Source organism: Echeneis naucrates, chromosome 7 (genome assembly GCF_900963305.1).
Source record: "Echeneis naucrates chromosome 7, fEcheNa1.1, whole genome shotgun sequence".
Classification (NCBI taxonomy): domain Eukaryota; kingdom Metazoa; phylum Chordata; class Actinopteri; order Carangiformes; family Echeneidae; genus Echeneis; species Echeneis naucrates.
Window position 1 is genome coordinate 21,703,690 of NC_042517.1, and position 19,762 is coordinate 21,723,451.

Consider the following 19,762-nt stretch of genomic DNA (forward strand, 5'->3'; position numbering starts at 1 on the left):
ACTGAGTCTTATCTGCGTAACAGTGAAAATTAATGCTGCGCTTCTTGATGATTCTTGATAAGGAAGATTCATTCTTAGCATGGACAATGTGATATCTGTCTGATAAATACAATCCTGGCAACATCCTGGTTAGTGCTGTTGCCTCACAACAAGAAAGTTGTGGGTCTGATTCCTGGGCCTTTCTGTGGGGAGTTTGCATGTTTGTCCCGTGTTTGTCTGGGCTTCCTCCAGGTGCTCTGGTTTCCTCCCACAGTCCAAAAGTATGCATATTTAGGTTGATTGATGGCTCTAAATTGTCCACAGGTCTGAATGTGAGTGTGAGTGGTTATTTGTCTTTGTTGGTCTCTGTGTGTTAGCCCTGCAATGGAATGGAGGACCTTTCTAGATTATACCCCAACGTCACCCAGTGTGAGATGGGATTGGCTGCAGCACCCCCTGCGACCTGGAAATGGATAAGCAGTAGAAGATGAACGAATGAATGAATGAATGAATGAAAAATATGATGTAAATCCGCTTAGTTCCTTTGATCCCAATTTAATGTTTCAGTCTGTCATGTTTGTAGTAGAACACTGTATTATGATCAATGGTGTCAAAAGGAGCACTAAGATCTAATATGACAAGTATGAATACCAGTCTGTTGTCTGAAGCCATCCTACTGGCTTGTTGTTGGTAAATTTTAACAGTGTTAAAATTTTAAATGTTTCTGTGCTATGATGTACTCTAAAACCTGACTGAAACTCTTCAAAGAAGCCATTCCTATGCAGATTTTAAAATAAATTGTTTGCAACTGCCTTTTCAATAAATTTAGAGATAAAAGGGTGGTTAGATATGGATCTGTAATTAGCAAAAATATCTGGATCAAGATTAAGGTTTAATAACTTCAATCTGGAAAAGTTCTGGTACATAACCAAGCGATAAAGTCACATTGATCAGATCCAGGTGTTAATTCATCAATAAACATCTTTAAATAGTCTGGTAGGTACTGGGTCAAAAAGACAAGTTGATGAATCAGCTGAATACTGATGTTTATGCTCTTGTTGTTATTTGTCTCATGTTTTTTTCCTCAGATTGTCACAGTTTAACAACTTAAAAATCACGATAATTCTATATCTTAAGTAATAAAGAAAATACCTCTGGGAATATTTATCATGGAAACTTGACATTATTGACAAACTGCATGTCCTGTAAGCCCTCTGTAGTATAGGTGTGTGGTAGGTGGGTGAAATCTTATTCTCTGGTCTGAGTTATAATACAGACGCTAGCTCTCTCCTCACGCCAACACACACCTACACTCCCTCTTTCCATTGACTCTACCCCCTGTGACCGGCCCCCCACGCACAGAGCCAATAGCTGCGTACCGTGCAGGCGAGCCTTCATGAGCCGACCCACTCATTTCTCTGCTTTTAATATACATACACAACTTCGTTCATGTTACGTTAAAGCGAACAACCGGTCCTCAGGAGGGCGGGAGGGATAGTGTGTGTTTAGTGTGTGTGTGTGTGTGTGTGTGTGTGTGTGTGTGTGTGTGTGTGTGTGTGTGTGTCAAAGTGAGAGACACACAGGGAGAGAGAGAGAGTGGGGTTATACAGTTATGCAAAGACCGTGTCGTGGGGTTGTGTTGCCTTTACGCGCTGTTACGCACTGACAGCTACTTTCAGTAGAGGAACCTTCCAACGCACAGCAGCGGGATTTCGGATTCCTCACATTTATAGGTGAGTGTGTGAATGGTGTGGAGAGATTGAAGAGTGGAGTTAAACGCAGTGGAGAAAAATGGGACTTCTGGGGGTACAATCCTCAGCGTGTGCATTCCTCCGGTGTCATGACATGTCATGACTGCAGTAATATTACATTTCTGTATCACAAACAATTCTGGGACTTGTCTGCTTTTTGGCGTCTGCTTAGACTTTATGTGACAACTTTGAGTTTGGCCCACAAATCCAAACATTACTTCTGCGCAGCGGAGATGGGAGCGCATCACCGTTTTAGGGTTACTATCGGGCAGGTGACTCGGGTTTTAGGTCTTGGGCAGGCCGAGGTGGTCCCAAACTTTTTTTTCTCCCTACGAGGAAGCGCTGTCCACACATATATATATATATATTCACTTACTATAAGCCCTCCACTGCAATTACATATATATATATATATATATATATATATATATATATATATATATATATATAAGTGGATTGATCGTTCCATGACTGCACTCAGACGTTTAACGAAGAGATTTTGAAGTATCTATAATGACAATATTATAATAATGCCCAAAAATAACGATCCAACTAAACAGTTTTTTTCCCTGAGAAAACATGGACAGCTGGATGTGTCCTGGAGTTCACTTCAATCTGTTTCTCTTCAGTTTTCCAGAAGAGGGCGCACAGTATTTTTATTTATTTATTTATTTTGTCATTTCTTAATGTGCTAATGCAATCCCCCTGTAACCTTTTATGGTTAATACTTTATTATGGTGTTTAATCACTATAAGCCCTCCGCTGTATTTATGGCCATTTGATAACATGGCGCATTTTAAATTACTGCAGTTGTGCTGTATTCTCTGTGGGCTGTTAGATTAATTAACATACGCACGACATCCTGCATTAATTATACGTCTACAAGTTATGGACCAATACAGTCATTTCGTCACTCGGAATAAGTAGATATAAAGGTGACAGAGCGTAAAAAGTAGACCCATGTGGCTCTAATGTTGGAACCTTTAACTCCACACGGTCAGCCTGAAAACTTAACTAGCAGCTGCAGAGTCTACACACACACACACACACACACACACACGGTCGTTAAATTTCACTTCCTTCACATGTGGTTGACTTTCCTTTCAAAGAGTAATCAGGTGCAGAGACAGCAGGTAGTGAAAAGGGACCAAATGGTTAAAAAAAAAAAAAGTCAGTGGTTCTAGTGGTTGTATATTATATATAAAAGGAGCTTGAGTGACTGTCTAGTAAAACATTAACCTCCCAGTTTAAGTCTGACAGTGTTACTGTGCTGTCATGCATCTTTGGAACTTAAGACTGTGGCATTCAGTAATAACACAACTGTACTCAAGTATGTTAACATTTTAATTCTCATTTTTATTCAGAATCAATTATTTCACTTTAAAATTAAAACCATTAATTTCCCTTCTCATAATTAATGATTAACTATTGCTTTTTGTTTTTGTTTTTTTGGCAGGGAAAAGACTGACATTTTCATTGACATTTAGCTTGAATTTAGGAGCAGACCAGAGTCAGCTGCTTTCATCCGCACAGGAATGGTGGATCACTTGCCGCTTGGTGAGGAGACCTTCCTGTATTATACCGGCTCCCCGGGGTCTGACTACAGCTGCTTTTGTCACCACGCCAATGCTGGCGTGTTGTCAGGCGTAATGGTAACGGATGCGTGCATCTACCACCACCACCAACCCTACCAAGGGGTGACGATCTCATCCTCGCCTGGCCTCTCTGAGGATGACCTCAGTGAGTCTTCCAGCCCTTGCTCCTCACTCTGCTCCAGCCCTGAGTCCTCATCCCCGACCTCCTGTCACACTTTTGGCTCCAGTTACGAACGTAGAAGCAATGGGAGCATTGGGAGCACTGGGAGCTGTAGCTCCTCATCAGGAGAGGGTCAGGACAGCCTGCTGGACCTCCTGCTCTCCCAGACCTCAATTAGCACTTCGTTAAGCTTGACCACCAGCAGCAGCAGCTCTTTCTCTCCCTCTCTATGCCTCTCCTCCCCACCCTTCTCTTCCTCCTCTCCTCTCACTGCCCCCCTTTTACCCATGGGGCTGGCCTGGGAGTCCAAGAGGGAGCAGCGGCTGAGTATTCTGCAGCAGCAGCAAGCCAAAGAGGACTGTCACGAGTTCCCTGTCTTCCTAGACGAGCTGCAGGATCCGGAGGCACTGCTATTTCAGCCCACTCTGGAGGAGATTGAGGAGTTCCTGGAGGAGAACATGGTGGTGGCAATGGAGAAGGACGAGGAGGGGAGTGATGAGGCGATGTCCCCAACATCAGAAGACAGTGAGGCGGAAAGTTTAAGGACATTAGAAGGAGAACTTGTGTCACAGAACTCAGATCAGACTGTTCCTGTTGCTCATTCTCCTCTCTCCACCTGCACCGAGACCAAACATTCGCCACGTGCATCTGACATGGACAGCTCACCATCAACACTGGATGCTAGTTGTATAAGTAGTTCTTGTTCTGCTAGCAGTCGAGTAGATGTGATTAAGCAGGAGGACTGTGGATCACCGCCTGCCTTGTCAGAAGGTACCGGCGTAACTTCCAGCGTGCCTGTCATCCTACAAATCCAGCCCATACAGATCAAACAAGAACCAAACCCCAGTGCCATCTCAGATGCTGTAACCCAGCAAACCCAAACCCAGAAAACCCCATCCCAGGCAACCCAGGCCCCTGATATCAAAATTGCCCAGCTTGTGGTCAACATCCAGGGGCAGACCTTTGCCTTGGTGCCTCAGCTGCTTTCCCCAGCAAACCTTTGTAGTGCAAGTAAAATGGGAAGCAATGCTTCATCCAAATTTGTCCGGATTGCGCCAGTGCCCATTGCCGCTAAACCCACTGGGCTCATGGAAGGTGGGTTGGGTGGTAGTTCAGCCACAGGGGTTCTCACTGGAGGTCAGAGGTACCAGAAGAATGCAGTAGCAGACCTGATTAAAATGCACAAGTGCTCTTTTCCCGGCTGTAATAAAATGTACACCAAGAGCAGCCACCTTAAAGCCCATCTGAGGAGACACACGGGAGAGAAGCCCTTTGCCTGCACATGGCCCGGCTGTGGATGGAGGTGAGCACAATCAAGTGTCTCTATATCAGGCCATTGAATTCAAATAAGTAATAATGAGTCAAATGATTGATCAGTCATTATCTGGAGAGATTAACATAGAATAGACCTGTATTTGACGATTGTCCCTCCAGACCTAAACATCAACAACACCGTACTTGAGTGCTAGGTTAGTGCAGTTACTTTATATTTATACACCTTCACTATGAACTGGTATCTATATTTATCTGCGTGAGAGAAGTTACAGAGTGCGATCTGGGTTATCAACTTCCACAACACAGAGATAGATTTTGGCACAAACATCTGTTTTTTTATTGTGGGTTAGTAAGGGGCTAAAAGACAGGGGACGTCTTCACCCTTTGTACAGAAACAGACAAATTGGTTCTGCATATTTCACTTCATTTACATAGTGTTTTTGATGGTTGTTTAAAAGCTGAGATACAGTTTTATAGGGGAAGAAATGCTTGTCAATTACACAGTAAGAACATCTCCTGTAGGAAGGTTTATTTGAATTGACTTCATGGATGCAAGCTATAGGCCTCAGTGTTTGTTGTGTTCAAGTCTATTCAAAATGGTTAGAGTTCATTCTCTCCTGCAGGTGGGCGTTGTGCCTCATTATCTGTGTGTTTTTGTACCATGGTGGAGTTCTAGATTAGATAGAGAGCCTTTTGAAGTTGCATTTAGACTTTGTCCCCTGTTAGTTATTCCACTTGTCTGCTCACTGTCTGAAACCACTACATACAAACATTCATGCAGCCAAAATACAGTTGATCAAAACTTGCACTATCCAGAGTTTTCTCTTCAGACGAGCTGTCACTGCACCCACACCTAAGATTTATTTTCATTCCATGATACGTTTTTAAAAACTCTTTGCTCACTAACTAATCACTAAGTAATGAAATCCTCATTAAACCTCTTCTTTCCAAAGTGCAAATGCCAACTTTTGACCTTTTGGTCACCGGATCCAACTTCTTGAAATACACACCCAAGAGCATGTATAAAGTCTTGAGTGTGTGTGTGTGGGGTTTTTTCACTTAGAGCGGCCATGTTAAGTTTGGGCACACACTGTGGTTAAGGTTTCATTGTACTCAGGACTTGAATGTAAAGGAGTAAATCTTGGTGGTGTTCAGTGATGTTAACACTCACCATTAGTTTGCCACACACCATCAGGACAACCCAAAGATTTTTAAATATTTTCTTTAATGTCAAGTTAGCCTGCAAAAAAAAGGTTAAAAAAGTAAAAAAAAAAAAAACGTAAAGAAAAGTGTTTTGACCGCACTCGTCTTCACTGTGAGTTTGTTTCCACCTGTTTGCAGTCTTTATGCTCACCTAAGCTAGCTGACTCTGTTATAACTTAACAGATGTGGGTGCCATCAATCCTCTTATCTGACTCACAGCAATAAGGATAAAAGCAATAAGGCTGAGGGTTTTCCTTACTCAAAAACTCTGTCATGCCAAATAACAGAAAATTAGAAAAAGGTCTTTAAAAATAAATAAATAAATAAATAAGTAATCAATTATTTAACCACATAATAATAATAATAACATAATAACATAATCATCCTATCATGTGATGACGCAGAAAGTTGACGTGACATGAAGGTAAATAAGTCGCTTCTCAGATCAGGGAACATCAAAGACCAAATAAGACTAATCATCATTATCAGGGAACTGCAATGCGAAGCATCTACAGTATTCCAGTTTGTGAGGATTTAGCAGTGTTATTAATGCAGCACTATTCTGATAAACACATGCTAATTGTTCAACACAAGGAATGTCTCAGTCACAGGACATGTGTGATGGAAAGTGATGATTTATTGCTTCATCTACTGACTGTCTAATTCAGCTCTCATATATTCACCACATCTTTGTATGAGTCATCACACTGTGCTAAGTATTCCATAGATCACCTAAGAACTAGGAATGACCTCAATGTATTTTACTATATGTCTAATAATTTTTGGTAAATTTTAGACCTGTGGGTGTTCTTTCAGCGAATTAGTGTTTTCCTTTGACGTCCAAAATAAGTATGGAACTTTTGTTTGATATTTGTGATGGTGAGGACCATGCAATGACCTTAAAACACTATAATCTCAGTTCTCAAAACTACTCTTCAATCTTTACATAACAGCAGCAATACTCTGTATATACAGTTGTCCTCCCCTCACTCTTGGCAATCGAGGTGATCTGGGGACTGGAATGTGAGGCTGGACTTTTTATAACTAAGTCAAAGTATGCTTCATCATTTACTAGAGTGGTTTTCTGTGAAACTTTCATTTGTTTGTCATTCTCTCTGCCTGTCATATATGATTGTGCATCCAGTTTTGTACATCTGATCTGATGACAAAGTCATATATAAGTACTTAAATAGCAACACATGCAGGCAGCATGCACACAAAAACACACGAATGTGCAGTATTCTCAGCTCAGACCTGCATGGAGATATCCATTGAACAGTTAAGCATGCAGCCAAGCAGTTTACTGTAAAAAAACTGTGATTATGTGTTTACATGGCATCTCTCATCTGGGCTATGGCTCATTGTATTCGTCACCTCAAACGTTTATTGTATGTATGTTGTATGTTGTTCTAAAGTATGAATACAACGTGTGGGGTGGCAAAACTGCTGGAAGTTGTTATAGTTGTAGGTTTTGATAATGTAAGATGAGGGAGAACTTAGCTGTCCAACAATAATGATGCGTTATTGATCCTTCTGCATTCCTATTTTCTGAGCTCTCTGTGGAGGAGTTGGAGTCTGCCTCTGTCTGCAGAGCTTGGGAGGATCTGGTGTAGTTAAAAAAAAAAAAAAAGTGGGGTGTCTGGTTTATGAAAGAACTAATCAAATGCATTTATATGGCTTGGAGTTTACAATGGCAGTGGCATGCTCCTGCCACTTGTTATTGCTGTCATGCATAGTTGTGATTTCTCTTTGAATGCACACAGCTGGGATTGAGCCATTTTTAACACAGAGATAGAAGACCCAAAGAGCTTGGACAGGAAAAACAAAAACAAACATCTTACTGTTAATTTTCAGATGTATCACCTTCCAGGCTGTTTCACTGTGCTCTGTTGGTTACAGAGCTAAATGGCGGGACAAACTTGAACCAAGTATAAGCCCTAAATGCATGTTGCATGTTGAAAAATCCACCCTCACATAGAATGTTACAGTTGGGCCAAGTTTGAGTCAGAAGAATATCTGTACATTTACACATTACTATCGTGCCCAGCTTGAAACTGATACAATGCAACTTTAGGGTGTAATTACCTTAAGCAATACATAAACCGTCACATGAAGACATTGTTGAGGTTTCTAATTTTGATTATAATCAAGACAGGCCTCTCGATGACGTAGATGATAAAACCTGATAATCCTCTTAAGTAATGTAAAAAACAATAGAACAAACATGTCAATGATCTCAGGCTTTTTTCACCTTCAGTAGAGAGTATGTGTTGATCTTAAAGCTGCACCAAGTACGTCAAAGGTCTCATGATGTATAAAAAGAGATGCACATGTCCCGCTATAGGTCTGTTCTCTATATACATAAAATGACATGACCAAAGTCCACAGAGAATTCAGAAAGAGAGCCTTAAAACTCTCAAGTCCAGACCATCAGACCTGTTGCAGAATGATAAGAATCATGGGAACAGGAAGTGGTTTGCAGAAACACCTAGAGAAAGCACAAGGAGGAGAAAAAAGGACTGGAGATGTGGTCCATGATTGTGTACAGAGGAGAAGCTTGATGCATCATGGGAAAGCCCTCAGCAATCTCACTAAGGGTTAGGTCAGACAAGTCTGAGCTAGCCCCTTCCATAGGTTTAATGAAAAGGGCAAGCTTTTAGTCTCCTTGTAGACACGGAGAGGTTAATTTTTGTCTGTTCAGATTGTACATCGTTGTTTTTAGGCTCTGTGTTTCTCTGAACTGTAGCTGGGTCCTTCTTGTTTTTTTGTGATTTGCATCTCATATATTTAAGGCCTGCAGTCATCTGAATTTAGGTATTCCTGTTGTGTCAAATTGTTGTGCAGTTGTGAAGGGAGTTTTCTTCAGCATGCGAACGATTTTTTACTTATCTACAACACCTGGGGCCTTATTTATAAAACTGCGCATAGGATCGTTACTAAAAGTGTATGTACGCCCAAAAGCCATGGGTCAGGGTTTGCTTAGGGGTGCGCACATTCCCCCGTCAAGTCTGCTTTTTATAGATCACAACCTTTGCGTGGAAAGTGACGAACGCCAGTCTTGAGCCCCGTTTTGTGTGTACGCCGTGTTTATAAATGAGGCCCCTGAGGTCATTTGGCATTTTACAGTTTTCCTTTTGAGTAAGTACCCTACTGCTGGTGTTTTTTCTCATCAGAGTATTGAAAGAAATGTGAACCAAGGTAATGTTAGCATTGAATTCACAGCCAGTGGGGACAGTCTGACATGTTATATTTGTGCTCACTGTGGTACAAAGTGGCTCACATAGTAACAGCAACAAATCAGAAACCTAACCCAAAAAACAAAACAAAAAACAGGCCAAATTAGTCGTGTTAAAGTTCAATGAACAACTAAAGGAGTTGATTGAACACATGGAGTCAGATAAAGTTGAAATCCGAATGTAATGACGATCGGAATCAGAACAGGTCCACCTCTGATGAACTAACTAACTCACCACCTAACTAATATCTGAGTGAGCGTTCAGGGCGGAAATGCAGGTTAGACCTGGTGTAATCCATGTTTGGGATGGAAATGGTTTGACATAACCTGTGAGTGAAGTCTTTACATCTCTGTGAGTTATCACTGCAATGCCTTCAGCCTGCTGCTGCTGCTGCTGGAAACAAGTCTGTTTTATAGGTTAATCTGATTTCAACAGCTTAAATGCAACACAAAAGATTGATATACACATGCACTACATCCATAGACCAGGGCAGAGCAGGCCAGGAATAGACCGGCCTGGGATTTGCAGTGCTCATGTGTTGAACTAAATATGGAAGAGAAGACACAGAGCAAAACATGTTTAGTGTCACACCTCTCAGATTACTCTCATATAAAAATCCAGACTGTGATTTGTCTTATTAGGCATCTTGAAGCAGAAGTGCATTCTTTGTTTTTGTATAGGAGGCAAACAAATTAGAGCTGCAGTTTAGTTTACAGAGAGAAAGAAAACTGTTGAATTTGAAATTGTGAAATTTCATTGTTACACCTCAAATGGTTGATGAATGGCGTAATCACTGCTGATAAGAAAGCTAATTGCTCAAACTTTTCCAACAGGTTCTCGCGGTCCGACGAGCTGTCCCGCCACCGCCGCTCCCACTCAGGAGTGAAACCATATCAGTGCATCGTGTGCGAGAAGAAATTTGCCCGCAGTGATCACCTGTCGAAACACCTCAAAGTTCACCGCTTTCCACGAAGCAGCAGGACAGGACGCTCTGCAAACTGACCCCCCTGACCTAGTCTGACAAACTGACGCTAAGCAGGAGATGGGGCGGTGGGTGGGAAAGACAGAAAAAGAGGAAGATGATGGTGGAGGTTCAAACACCCTTTAAAGGTCTGTGCAGGACCCTTTATGCTCGTGTGTGTTTATGTTCAAATATGTACGCGTGACGTACATTCATACGTACTGTGATAATTTATTGGGTGGAGAGGAAAAGACTGTAAAAACTAAACTAAAACAGAAAACTGTTACTTGACCTAAACACCCTTACAGGTGGAATAAGCTTATTGTATATTACATCAGTTATTTGTCCCACTCAAATCTTTTAACTAATCTAATTTGAAGAAAGATTTTCTGTTCAGAGTATTTTTACACTCTGAGGTGCGTGTTAGTGCTAATGTTTGTGTCAAAAGCCTTATATCAATAGAGGCTGTAACTCTAGGGGGTGCGCTTCTATTTTAACCCCAACTTTCTTTTCCCTTCCTGGAATCAAAAGTTGTTTTTAAGTAATATATAAAAAAAAGAAACAAACAAACAAACTAAAAAACAAAAAAACAAATAAAAGAAAAAAAGATAAAAACATCCAGCCTGAATTTAATGGAGCTGACTTTAAATTTAATTAGGAAACATTGGTATTTCATTCTCTCTCAGCAGACGACAGAGTAAATGATGCATCAACATTCCTTCACCTTCTAATTGGTCCGTTTGTTGCCTCTGGGTCTCGCTTTAGGAGGGTTAGAGTCTGGTTTCTACCCAAAGTGAATATTTTGTGTCATTGATTCATCACTTGTGCCTTTTTGTCTCAAGACTTCATCAGATTTGTTATTTTTATGGCTTTTTTGAATCAATATCCGATGATTATGGGTAAAAGTTGAAAAGAAGTGTTTTCAAAATGAAGAGCAATCAAATGTTTGGTTTCTAGTTCTGTGCTGTTGTGATGCTGTATCATGTATTATGTTATGACACTTTATTTACTTCATGTCACTGCTCTCAAAACAACAATCATTGACTCAAAAGTCACCCAATTTCTTGCCTTTTATGTTTCTTTTTCTCCTTTTTTCTCTCATATAATAATTTCTATGCAAATTAATTTCAACATTTTGAATATGTTTAACTGGAATGGTTGATGAGACCTGAAAATTCCTCCCACACCAGGAAAGTAATAAGCTTAAGCTGGACTCAGTGATATTTCATGAACAGAAGTCACATGTCTCATTTTACAGGGTTATAGTGAATGAAACTATAGTGTTACACAAGTACAAGCAGAGAAGAGTATGAGCAGATAAGCTCACTTGGTCGGACCAGACCAATGTAGGCTGCGACAGCAAAATACCCCAGTATGCTCAGCTCATTAAGGCTTTATTATTATTATTATTATTATTATTATTATTATTATTATAATTATAATTATAATAATAATAATTATTATTATTATTATTATTATTATTATTAGTATTATTATTATTATTATTATTATTATTATTATTAATCATAATAATCATAATAGTCATAATAATACACGTTCCATTTGGCTTCAAAAGTTATATAGAATCACTTTACATATGGAATAGTTTGTATCTGTCTTAGAGTGGTCAAAGTTAGCTCCCACATAAACTACAACTCTGCATGATAATTTATCAAATGAGTAATCAAATAACATTATTTGCATACAAATTCTGTAGTAATGCATTAAAAATTCACTGTCATAAATTTTGTTTTTTATTTCTTTTAATTTCTTTAGTTTTGACTTCAGCTTATTAGGAAATTGAAAGAGTCCAGGAAACCTTTTGTTACCTTTGTCTCGTACTGTAAGGGAACAGTGACAGTTTTGCTTTTCGTTTTACATTTATATGAATACAGTAGATTAGTAGCTGAATTAAACCAAACAAGTGAAAGAGGCTGTTGAACAGAGTTTAGAGATGGATGTCCTATGACATATCTTTTGAACGTGTAGTATAAAGCAGCTGACGCTGTATGGAGGAAGCATATCAACTCTTTCAGGTATTCCTTCCATTATACCAGAAGAAACACTTTCCTGAATGGTCCTCCTTACCTGATCCCATGAATGTATGTAAATACTTTTATTGCATCTGAAAGGAAAACATATTCTTCTAGCGATTTGTGAGATTGTGAAAGTTTTTTTAAAAGAAAAATGTAAAGAAAATGTAAATACCATTATAATTCAAATATATAATGAAAAAATTAAAGCAGCTTTTCATTTGTCAGGCATTTACATGACACATTATTAGAAAGGGCTCATGAAATGTTTCATGGTACGTCAGTGAATTAGCCTGTCTGTGTGTATGTATCTGTGTGTGTGTATTCAAATGTGTTTCTCCATTTGCACACACAACAGGTAACCCATTTAGCAGCACAGCATGTTGTAATAAGAAACATGTGCCAAATCATTTTAAAATGTGCTCTGTAAATACACTGCTCAAAAAAAGCTACTAAAATTGTTATATATTTTTGCTCTTGTTCTACTACGTAAAACACATTTACAATAAAAATGATGAAACTATTTCAGTTTTGGTTTATTATTTATTATAACTATTACTATAAAAAGACCATCAAAAATTCTGATCTTTTATTACCCAAAGAGGAATTTGTACAAATCAAGTCAGATTCAAGATCAGTTTTAATGATTAATTTAGATTCAGTGTGTTATGTCAGGGTTTCAATTTTCTGTCTGGGATTGAGTTTCTATGTTGGCCACTTCCTGTTTTATTTTGATCGTTTTGTCTCTGTACTGTCTCTATCCTTACTTCCTCCCTTTGTCCCTTTCCCCCTGTAGTGATTACTCAAATGTGTATCACCTGTTTCTTGTTGTCTCCCTGCCCTCATGTGTATTTAAGCTGTGCTTCCCTTTCCTCTGATGCCAGTTTGGCTTGTCTCTTGTGAGTAGTGTCCCAGCAATTTAGTCTCTAGTTTCCTGATGTACGACCTCCATTCTTAGTTTACCGGTTCCTGAGTATTGCCTGCTCATTTTGTACTTTGGCCTCAAGCTCTTGTTTACCGTGTAATGAAATTGGACTACATTAAAGACCCAGAGACTGCCCATCCCTATGAACTGCCTCTATATTGTTATTGTGTCCTGTCTGTGAGTCCTTGACATGTTAATCACAAATTCAGATACAAAAGTCATTGAATGGCCATTTATGCTACTTTTCCATTCAAAAGTAAACAACCACTAAAATTCATTTTTTAATGCATTGAACAGTATATAGCTACCTGAAGTGTCACAGGATTTAGACAGTTTAAGCTATTGCTCATTCAAGGCTGAAGCCTAATTCATCTTGATTTAACCTCCAGTTACCCCTCTTGACATTCAAGGAAAAAAATTTATTAATCAGGATGATTTCATCAGGCCTGGAGCACTCAAGACAAACATTAGTTTATCTAGCACATTTTTGTTGCCTTTATTTAAAATGATGTGATGGTGTGTTTCCCTTCACTCATGTTTTACTCGTGTTAATAAGCAGTCTTCTTTTTGTTTATATCTTACTTTACACACAAGACAAGACTATGTGATGTGGTGCATGTCTTTGCATCCTTGAGACGAGAGAGGAGGCATTCTGGAAAGTTCTCCTTCTGATGCAACCTCATTTCAAAATAAACCAGGCTTGCGAAACTGCTGTAGAGTGAGCCTGGCAGTGGAAAAGCCTGAACCAGACCAAAATGTAAATGTATTAATCTGAGCAAGGGAGTGTTTAGTTCAAACATTCAAAATGTGATATTAGCTTTGAAGTCTCTATTTCTTTCATGTACAACAGACGGCTTGCTGTTACAAATATAATGCCAAAACACCTAGGTACAGTCAGCATTTACATTCACTGTAGATTAACCATTGTAAATATAGTCCTATCAGAAATGCACTGGTTTAGGAGATTTATTTGTCAAAACAGCTATCAGGTAGTGGTTAGCGCTGTCGCCCCTCAATAAGAAGATCACAGCCTGGGGCTTTTCTGTGTGAAGTTTGCATCCCTGAGTTTCCTCCTGGTACTCCAGTTTCCGCCCACTGTCAAAAGACATGCATGTCTGGTTAACTGGTGACTCTAAATTGTCTGTAGGTCTCAATGAGACTGTCAGCGAGTGCCTGGTGGTTGGGCACGCCACAGAGCAAAAGCAACTTTGTACTTTCTTCACCCATTTCTTCACATGCGGGGATAACCGATGGGTCGGGTGTGCTGCCAGTTGGGTGGCAGTGAAGGCGGGCGGCTGGCTCTGGGGATATGGACTATCACCTTGCTGGGGGGGGGCAGAGCTTGTGCAGGAGGTGGAGCGCTACCAGTTGGATCTGGTGGGGCTTACTTCTACACACAGCCTGGGTTCTGGATCCCTACTCCTGGAGAGGGGTTGGACTCTGTTTTTCTCTGGAGTTGCTCATGGGGTGAGGCGCCGGGCGGGTGTGGGGATACTCACAAGCCCCCAGCTGCACACCATTACATTGGAGTTTTACCTGGTGGACGAAAGGGTCACCTCCCTACGCCTCAGGTTCGTGGGGGGGGGGGGGGGACTCTGACTGTTGTCTGTGTGTATGCACCAAACAGCAGTTCAGGGTATTTAGCCTTCTTAGAGACATTGAATCAGGTCCTGTATGGGGCTCCGGTAGGGGACTCCATTGTACTATTGGGGGACTTCAACGCGCATGTAGGCAATGATGCAGACACCTGGAGTCGGCATGATTGGGAGGAACGGCTTTCCTGATCTGAACCCGAGCGGTGGTTTGTTGTTGGGCTTCTGTGCTAGCCATGGACTGTCCATAACAAACACCATGTTCAAGCATAAGGATGCTCGTAAATGTACTTGATACCCTAGGCCTAGCACCCTAGGCCAAAGGGCAATGATTGATTTTGTGATCGTGTCATCTGATCTGAGGCCCCATGTGTTGGACACTCGGGTGAAGAAAGGGGCAGAGCTGTCAACTGATCACCAACTGGTGATCAGGTGGCGGGGAAAGACTCAGGGCAGACCTGGCAAACCCAAAATTGTAGTGTGGATGAACTGGGAACATCTGGAGGAGGCCTCTGTCCAACAGACCTTCAACTCCCACCTCCGGCAGAGCTTTTCTAGCATCCCTGTGGAGATTGGGGACATTGAACCTGGATGGTCGATGTTCAAAACTTCTATTGCCGAAGCTGCCGTGGGGAGGTTTTAGGTCCCTCAAGGGGCGGTAACCCTCGGACAATGTGGTGGACACTGGTGGTCAGGGAAGCCGTCCGACTGAAGAAGGAGGCCTTCCACGATATGTTAGCCCAGGGGACTCCTGAGGTGGTTGCAAGGTACTGACAGGCCCGAAGGGCTGCAGCCTCAGCGGTAAGGGAGGCAAAGCAGCGGGTATGGGAGGAGTTTGTAGAACGTATGGTGAAGTACTTTTGGGAGGCACCAAGGTTTTTCTGAAAAACGGTTCGGCATCTCAGAAGGGGAAAGCGGGGGAACATCCAAGCCATCTATGGCAAGGATAGTTCACTGTTGAACTTCGACTGAGGAGGTAGTCGGAAGGTGGAAAGAGTGCTTTAAGGAACTCCTGAATCCAACTTGCACATCCTCTGGGGTGGAGGCAGAGCTGGAAGATGATGGAGGATCAGTGTCAATCTCCCGGGAGGAGGTCACTGATGGTAGTTGGTAGTTGGTAGTTGAACAACTCCACAGTGGCAAAGCCCTGGGGATTGATGTGATCCATCCGGAAATGTTGAAGGCTCTGGTTGTTGAGGGGCTGTTGTGGTTGACACACCTTTTCAATATTGCGTGGAAGTCTGGAACAGTACCAAAGGAGTTGGAGACCGGGGTGGTGGTTCCCTTGTTTTAAAAGGGGGACCAGAGGATGTGTGCCAATTACCGGGGCATGACATTACTCAGCCTCCCTGGGAAAGTCTACTCCAAGGTGCTGGAAAGGAGGGTCCGGCGATTGTCAAACCTCAGATTGATGAGGAGCAATGCGGATTCCGCCCTGGTCGTGGAACAATGGACCAGATCTTTACTCTTGCACGTATCCTGGAGGGGGCCTCGGAGTATGCCTATGCAGTCTACATGTGTTTTGTGGATTTGGAGAAGGCGTATGACCCAATTCCCCTGGATATGTTGTGGGAGGTGCTGCAGGAGTATGGGGTGAGGGGGTTTGGGGAAGGAAGTTTGGGGTCATCGGCTAGAGCTGCTACCTCCGTGACCCGGCCCCAGATCAGCGTATGAAGATGATGATGGTCTGAATGAGAGCATGAGTGGTTGTTTGTCTCTGTCTTTCTCTTTGTGTGTTGGACCTGTGATGGACTGGCGACAGGGCAGGGAACGTTAGCTGGGATTGGCTCCAACACCCCGCGAGCTGGAAACAGAAAAAAGATGGAAGAAAGAAGATGGATGGATGGATGGAAACAGCGATCAGTGTCCCTGCATGGTACCAAAGCACTCTGACTAGAGAAGGTAATAAAGGCTTTTTATGGTGGTGAACCAGCTGATGTGGTTGGATGCTTAGGCTTCACTGTGCAGAGTGATGCATGTGCAGAGTTTGTTGTCATATTAACCCAGTGAGTGTGAAAAGTTTCTCTGTGCTCAACTGAAGTTCCGTAAGGGGCTAAAACGTTGGCTTATGAAAGGGCAGCTGTTGTGGAAATGGGAAATGTTTTTAAGGTGATTTGATGAAACTTGTGGACATGATTTTATTTTATTTTATTTTTTTTTTTTTTGTGGGGAAGGCCAGAGACAATTTTCTCAAAAGAGAGAGTCCATTACCTGCTGGCATGAGCAACTAGCCAATCAGCAAACAAAGCAAATCCAAATAGTCGCATTTATAACTAGCTGCAAAGCTAAATGTTAATTTTTGTTTATGGATTAACATAAATAACATAAAATACAGTAACACTGCAACTTTTGAACCTCATCCAGCTTGCATGGAAGTAAGTAATTACATGATCACAAAATGAGCACCACAATGGTAACAGTGGTGTTGAATAGATATATATTATACATTATGGTTTATTCATCACATACACAGTACAACAGAGTTTCAAAACAGAACACTCACATATTCTGGCTTTTGTTTTCTTTTATTTTTAAATCAATCTGACAACTTGAGTCGTGTTAAAATAGCATCAGATAGCTACAGCAGCAACTAATGCCAGCTACTTGATCAGCACAGGTGCTGGAAATGGATAGACGGATGGACAGAAACAAAGCATTGTAACACATGAAATGCATAACAACTTAAAATCAGAGCAAAGACATCATAAAGGAAACAGAGCAAACAGACAGTATGTGCCAAAAAGAGAGGCACATGCAGAAGAAAATTATGATAGCAAATGTCAAAAACAACGGATAGAAAAATATTTGTCCTCCATCCCTTTGTATTCATTGTTGTAACAAATATGCTCCTGTTTAATTCGTGCTATTTCAAAATATGCATCTTAAATCAAACTAATGTATCCACCTGTCAGTGACACTAATGCAGTTTGCTCAAAGGCCCAAATATGAAAAAGATATAAAAAGATATAAAAATATAAAAAACCTCACAGAGAACTCAGTTCTCCTCAAATCTGAGAACTATCACAACAAATAGTCCACGTCTGTAGCAGCAGTACAGGCACAGAGGATCTGTTGAGTTTTTGGAAAAGCCGAGGGGAGCATTTCAAACAAGATGTAATAACATGTTTGGAAACATATAGCTTTCCGACTGAAAGCATCTTCCATGTGGCTGTATCCTCTCACTCTTGCACAGCAGCTATTTCAGCAAAAGCTTTGCAGACAAACAGAGAGTCCAATTCAGTGAATGTTGGTTCTGTATTTTCCCACTTTGATATAACTTGGACAAAAAAAGTGGTGTCTCTAATCAACGTCGCACATCTTAAATGCAACCATAAAGTACATATATAACATGAAGGGAGTAGATGAAATGATTGTGTCCCTTGGGCCACTGAGCTGAGCCTGTTTGGACTGGATAATTTCTATTATCAATTGCAGGATCACCCATTCTTCATGGCTGGGGACGCTATCCTGTTTGTTGAGCCATTTGAGCTATGTTAGCAAATATCGCAACTATATGTGAATTTATTCATTAATTTCCTACCGCTCATCTAATTCTGGGTCACAGGGCCAGAGCCAATCCCATCCCACATTGGGCGAGGTTGCCAGCCCATCACAGGGCCAACACACAGTGACAGACAGAGATCAACAACCACCCACACTTATACATACAGGCAATTTAGAGTCACCAATCAACCTAAACATGTACATTTTTGGAATCCAGAGCACCAGAAGGGAAACCATGGAAGCCCTGGGAAAACATGCAAACTCCACACAGAAAAGCCCCAAACCCTGAAATCGAGCCCGCAACGTTCTTGTTGGGAGGCAACAGTGCCAACCACTATGCAACCGTGCTGTTTATTGGAATTAAGTGAGTTAAAATTCTTTTGGCTTTCATTTTAACTGGGGGAAATATATATATCCATCCATCAGGTTAGCCAGTTAGCCAGTTGGCAAGAAATGGCAAGAAATGCTAAATTAGATTTTAGATGCTGTATTAACATTTTAACAGAACAAGCTAATTTTGTTTGAAAGAAAAAAAGTGTTGCAAAGTTATATTTTAACAGGTGGAAATGCAAACTTATGTTGAAAGGTAAAGTTGGGTTCAAATTATTTTAATATTGAATGTCTTTGCAGCAGTCCTTTAAAATGAATCTATTCAAAGCTCACAGAGAAAGAGAAAGTAAAAAAAGGAAGAAATGTAGCATTTCCCTGGAGCTGCATAAGGAATATAAAGCTGGAAAACACTTGGTATGTCAATGTGAGATTGGTACCACATGGCAAATTTGTATGGAAATTATACCCCCGTTTTCTGCTCATCCTTGATCCAGACTCATTTTCTGCCCAGCACTTAGCTCCTCTGCCTCCTTCTCAACATGGTAAAAATTGGCTCTGAATGTTTTCTGCCTTCAAGTGTGTTTGCTGAGTCACTGTGTTAAAGCAGAGAAGTGGTGAGAGGAGCTGTGTATTTCTACACAGTGTCTATTGTGGATATAGATCATGTTAATTTATGGGCCAGCGCAGTCTCAGAGGCATTCTGGGATGCAACTGGAGGACTTAATTCAACACATCTGGACCTGAACTACAATCTATTGAATGCTTGTTTCAGGTTCAGCATTGAGGCTCTCTGTTCATGGGGCTGAGCTTTTCTAAAAGAGCAGGTTATTTATATTACTGTGAAAAAAATACCAAGACAAACTTCAACACTGGTTGTTGGAAACACTGTACTGAGTGTGTATAGAGATGCCCCAGCAGAATGGAGGAGTTAAAAAGTACTAAAAATATATTTTACGCCGTAAATCAAGTTTATTTAATTTAACTCGGAAAGAGATGAAATTTTCACAGATATTACACAGAGTTTGTTGGGGGAATTGACATTTATTGGCTGATTTAATTATTTAGCCAAACAGTTACAAAGGAGCAATGTTCAGACAGATAGATTATTAACTCTGATGAACAGAGACCAAAATAGATCTTTTTCATTCTTTTGAATAAAATCCCTGTGTGTTTAAACTTTAAGTTTGAACAATTATTTTACAACCTATAATGCAAAAA

General features: G+C 40.9%; 1 protein-coding gene across 1 annotated transcript; it reads left to right on the top strand.

The window, feature by feature from the left end:
* The first annotated feature begins 1,455 nt into the window (after positions 1–1,455).
* On the top strand, positions 1,456–13,205 carry LOC115046034 (Krueppel-like factor 15). The gene is made up of 3 exons (XM_029506115.1): positions 1,456–1,712; positions 3,187–4,788; positions 10,033–13,205. Exons 2-3 carry the CDS (start codon positions 3,266–3,268, stop codon positions 10,199–10,201), a joined length of 1,692 nt encoding a protein of 563 aa, XP_029361975.1. The 5' UTR covers positions 1,456–1,712; positions 3,187–3,265; the 3' UTR covers positions 10,202–13,205.
* Positions 13,206–19,762: the final 6,557 nt, after the last annotated feature.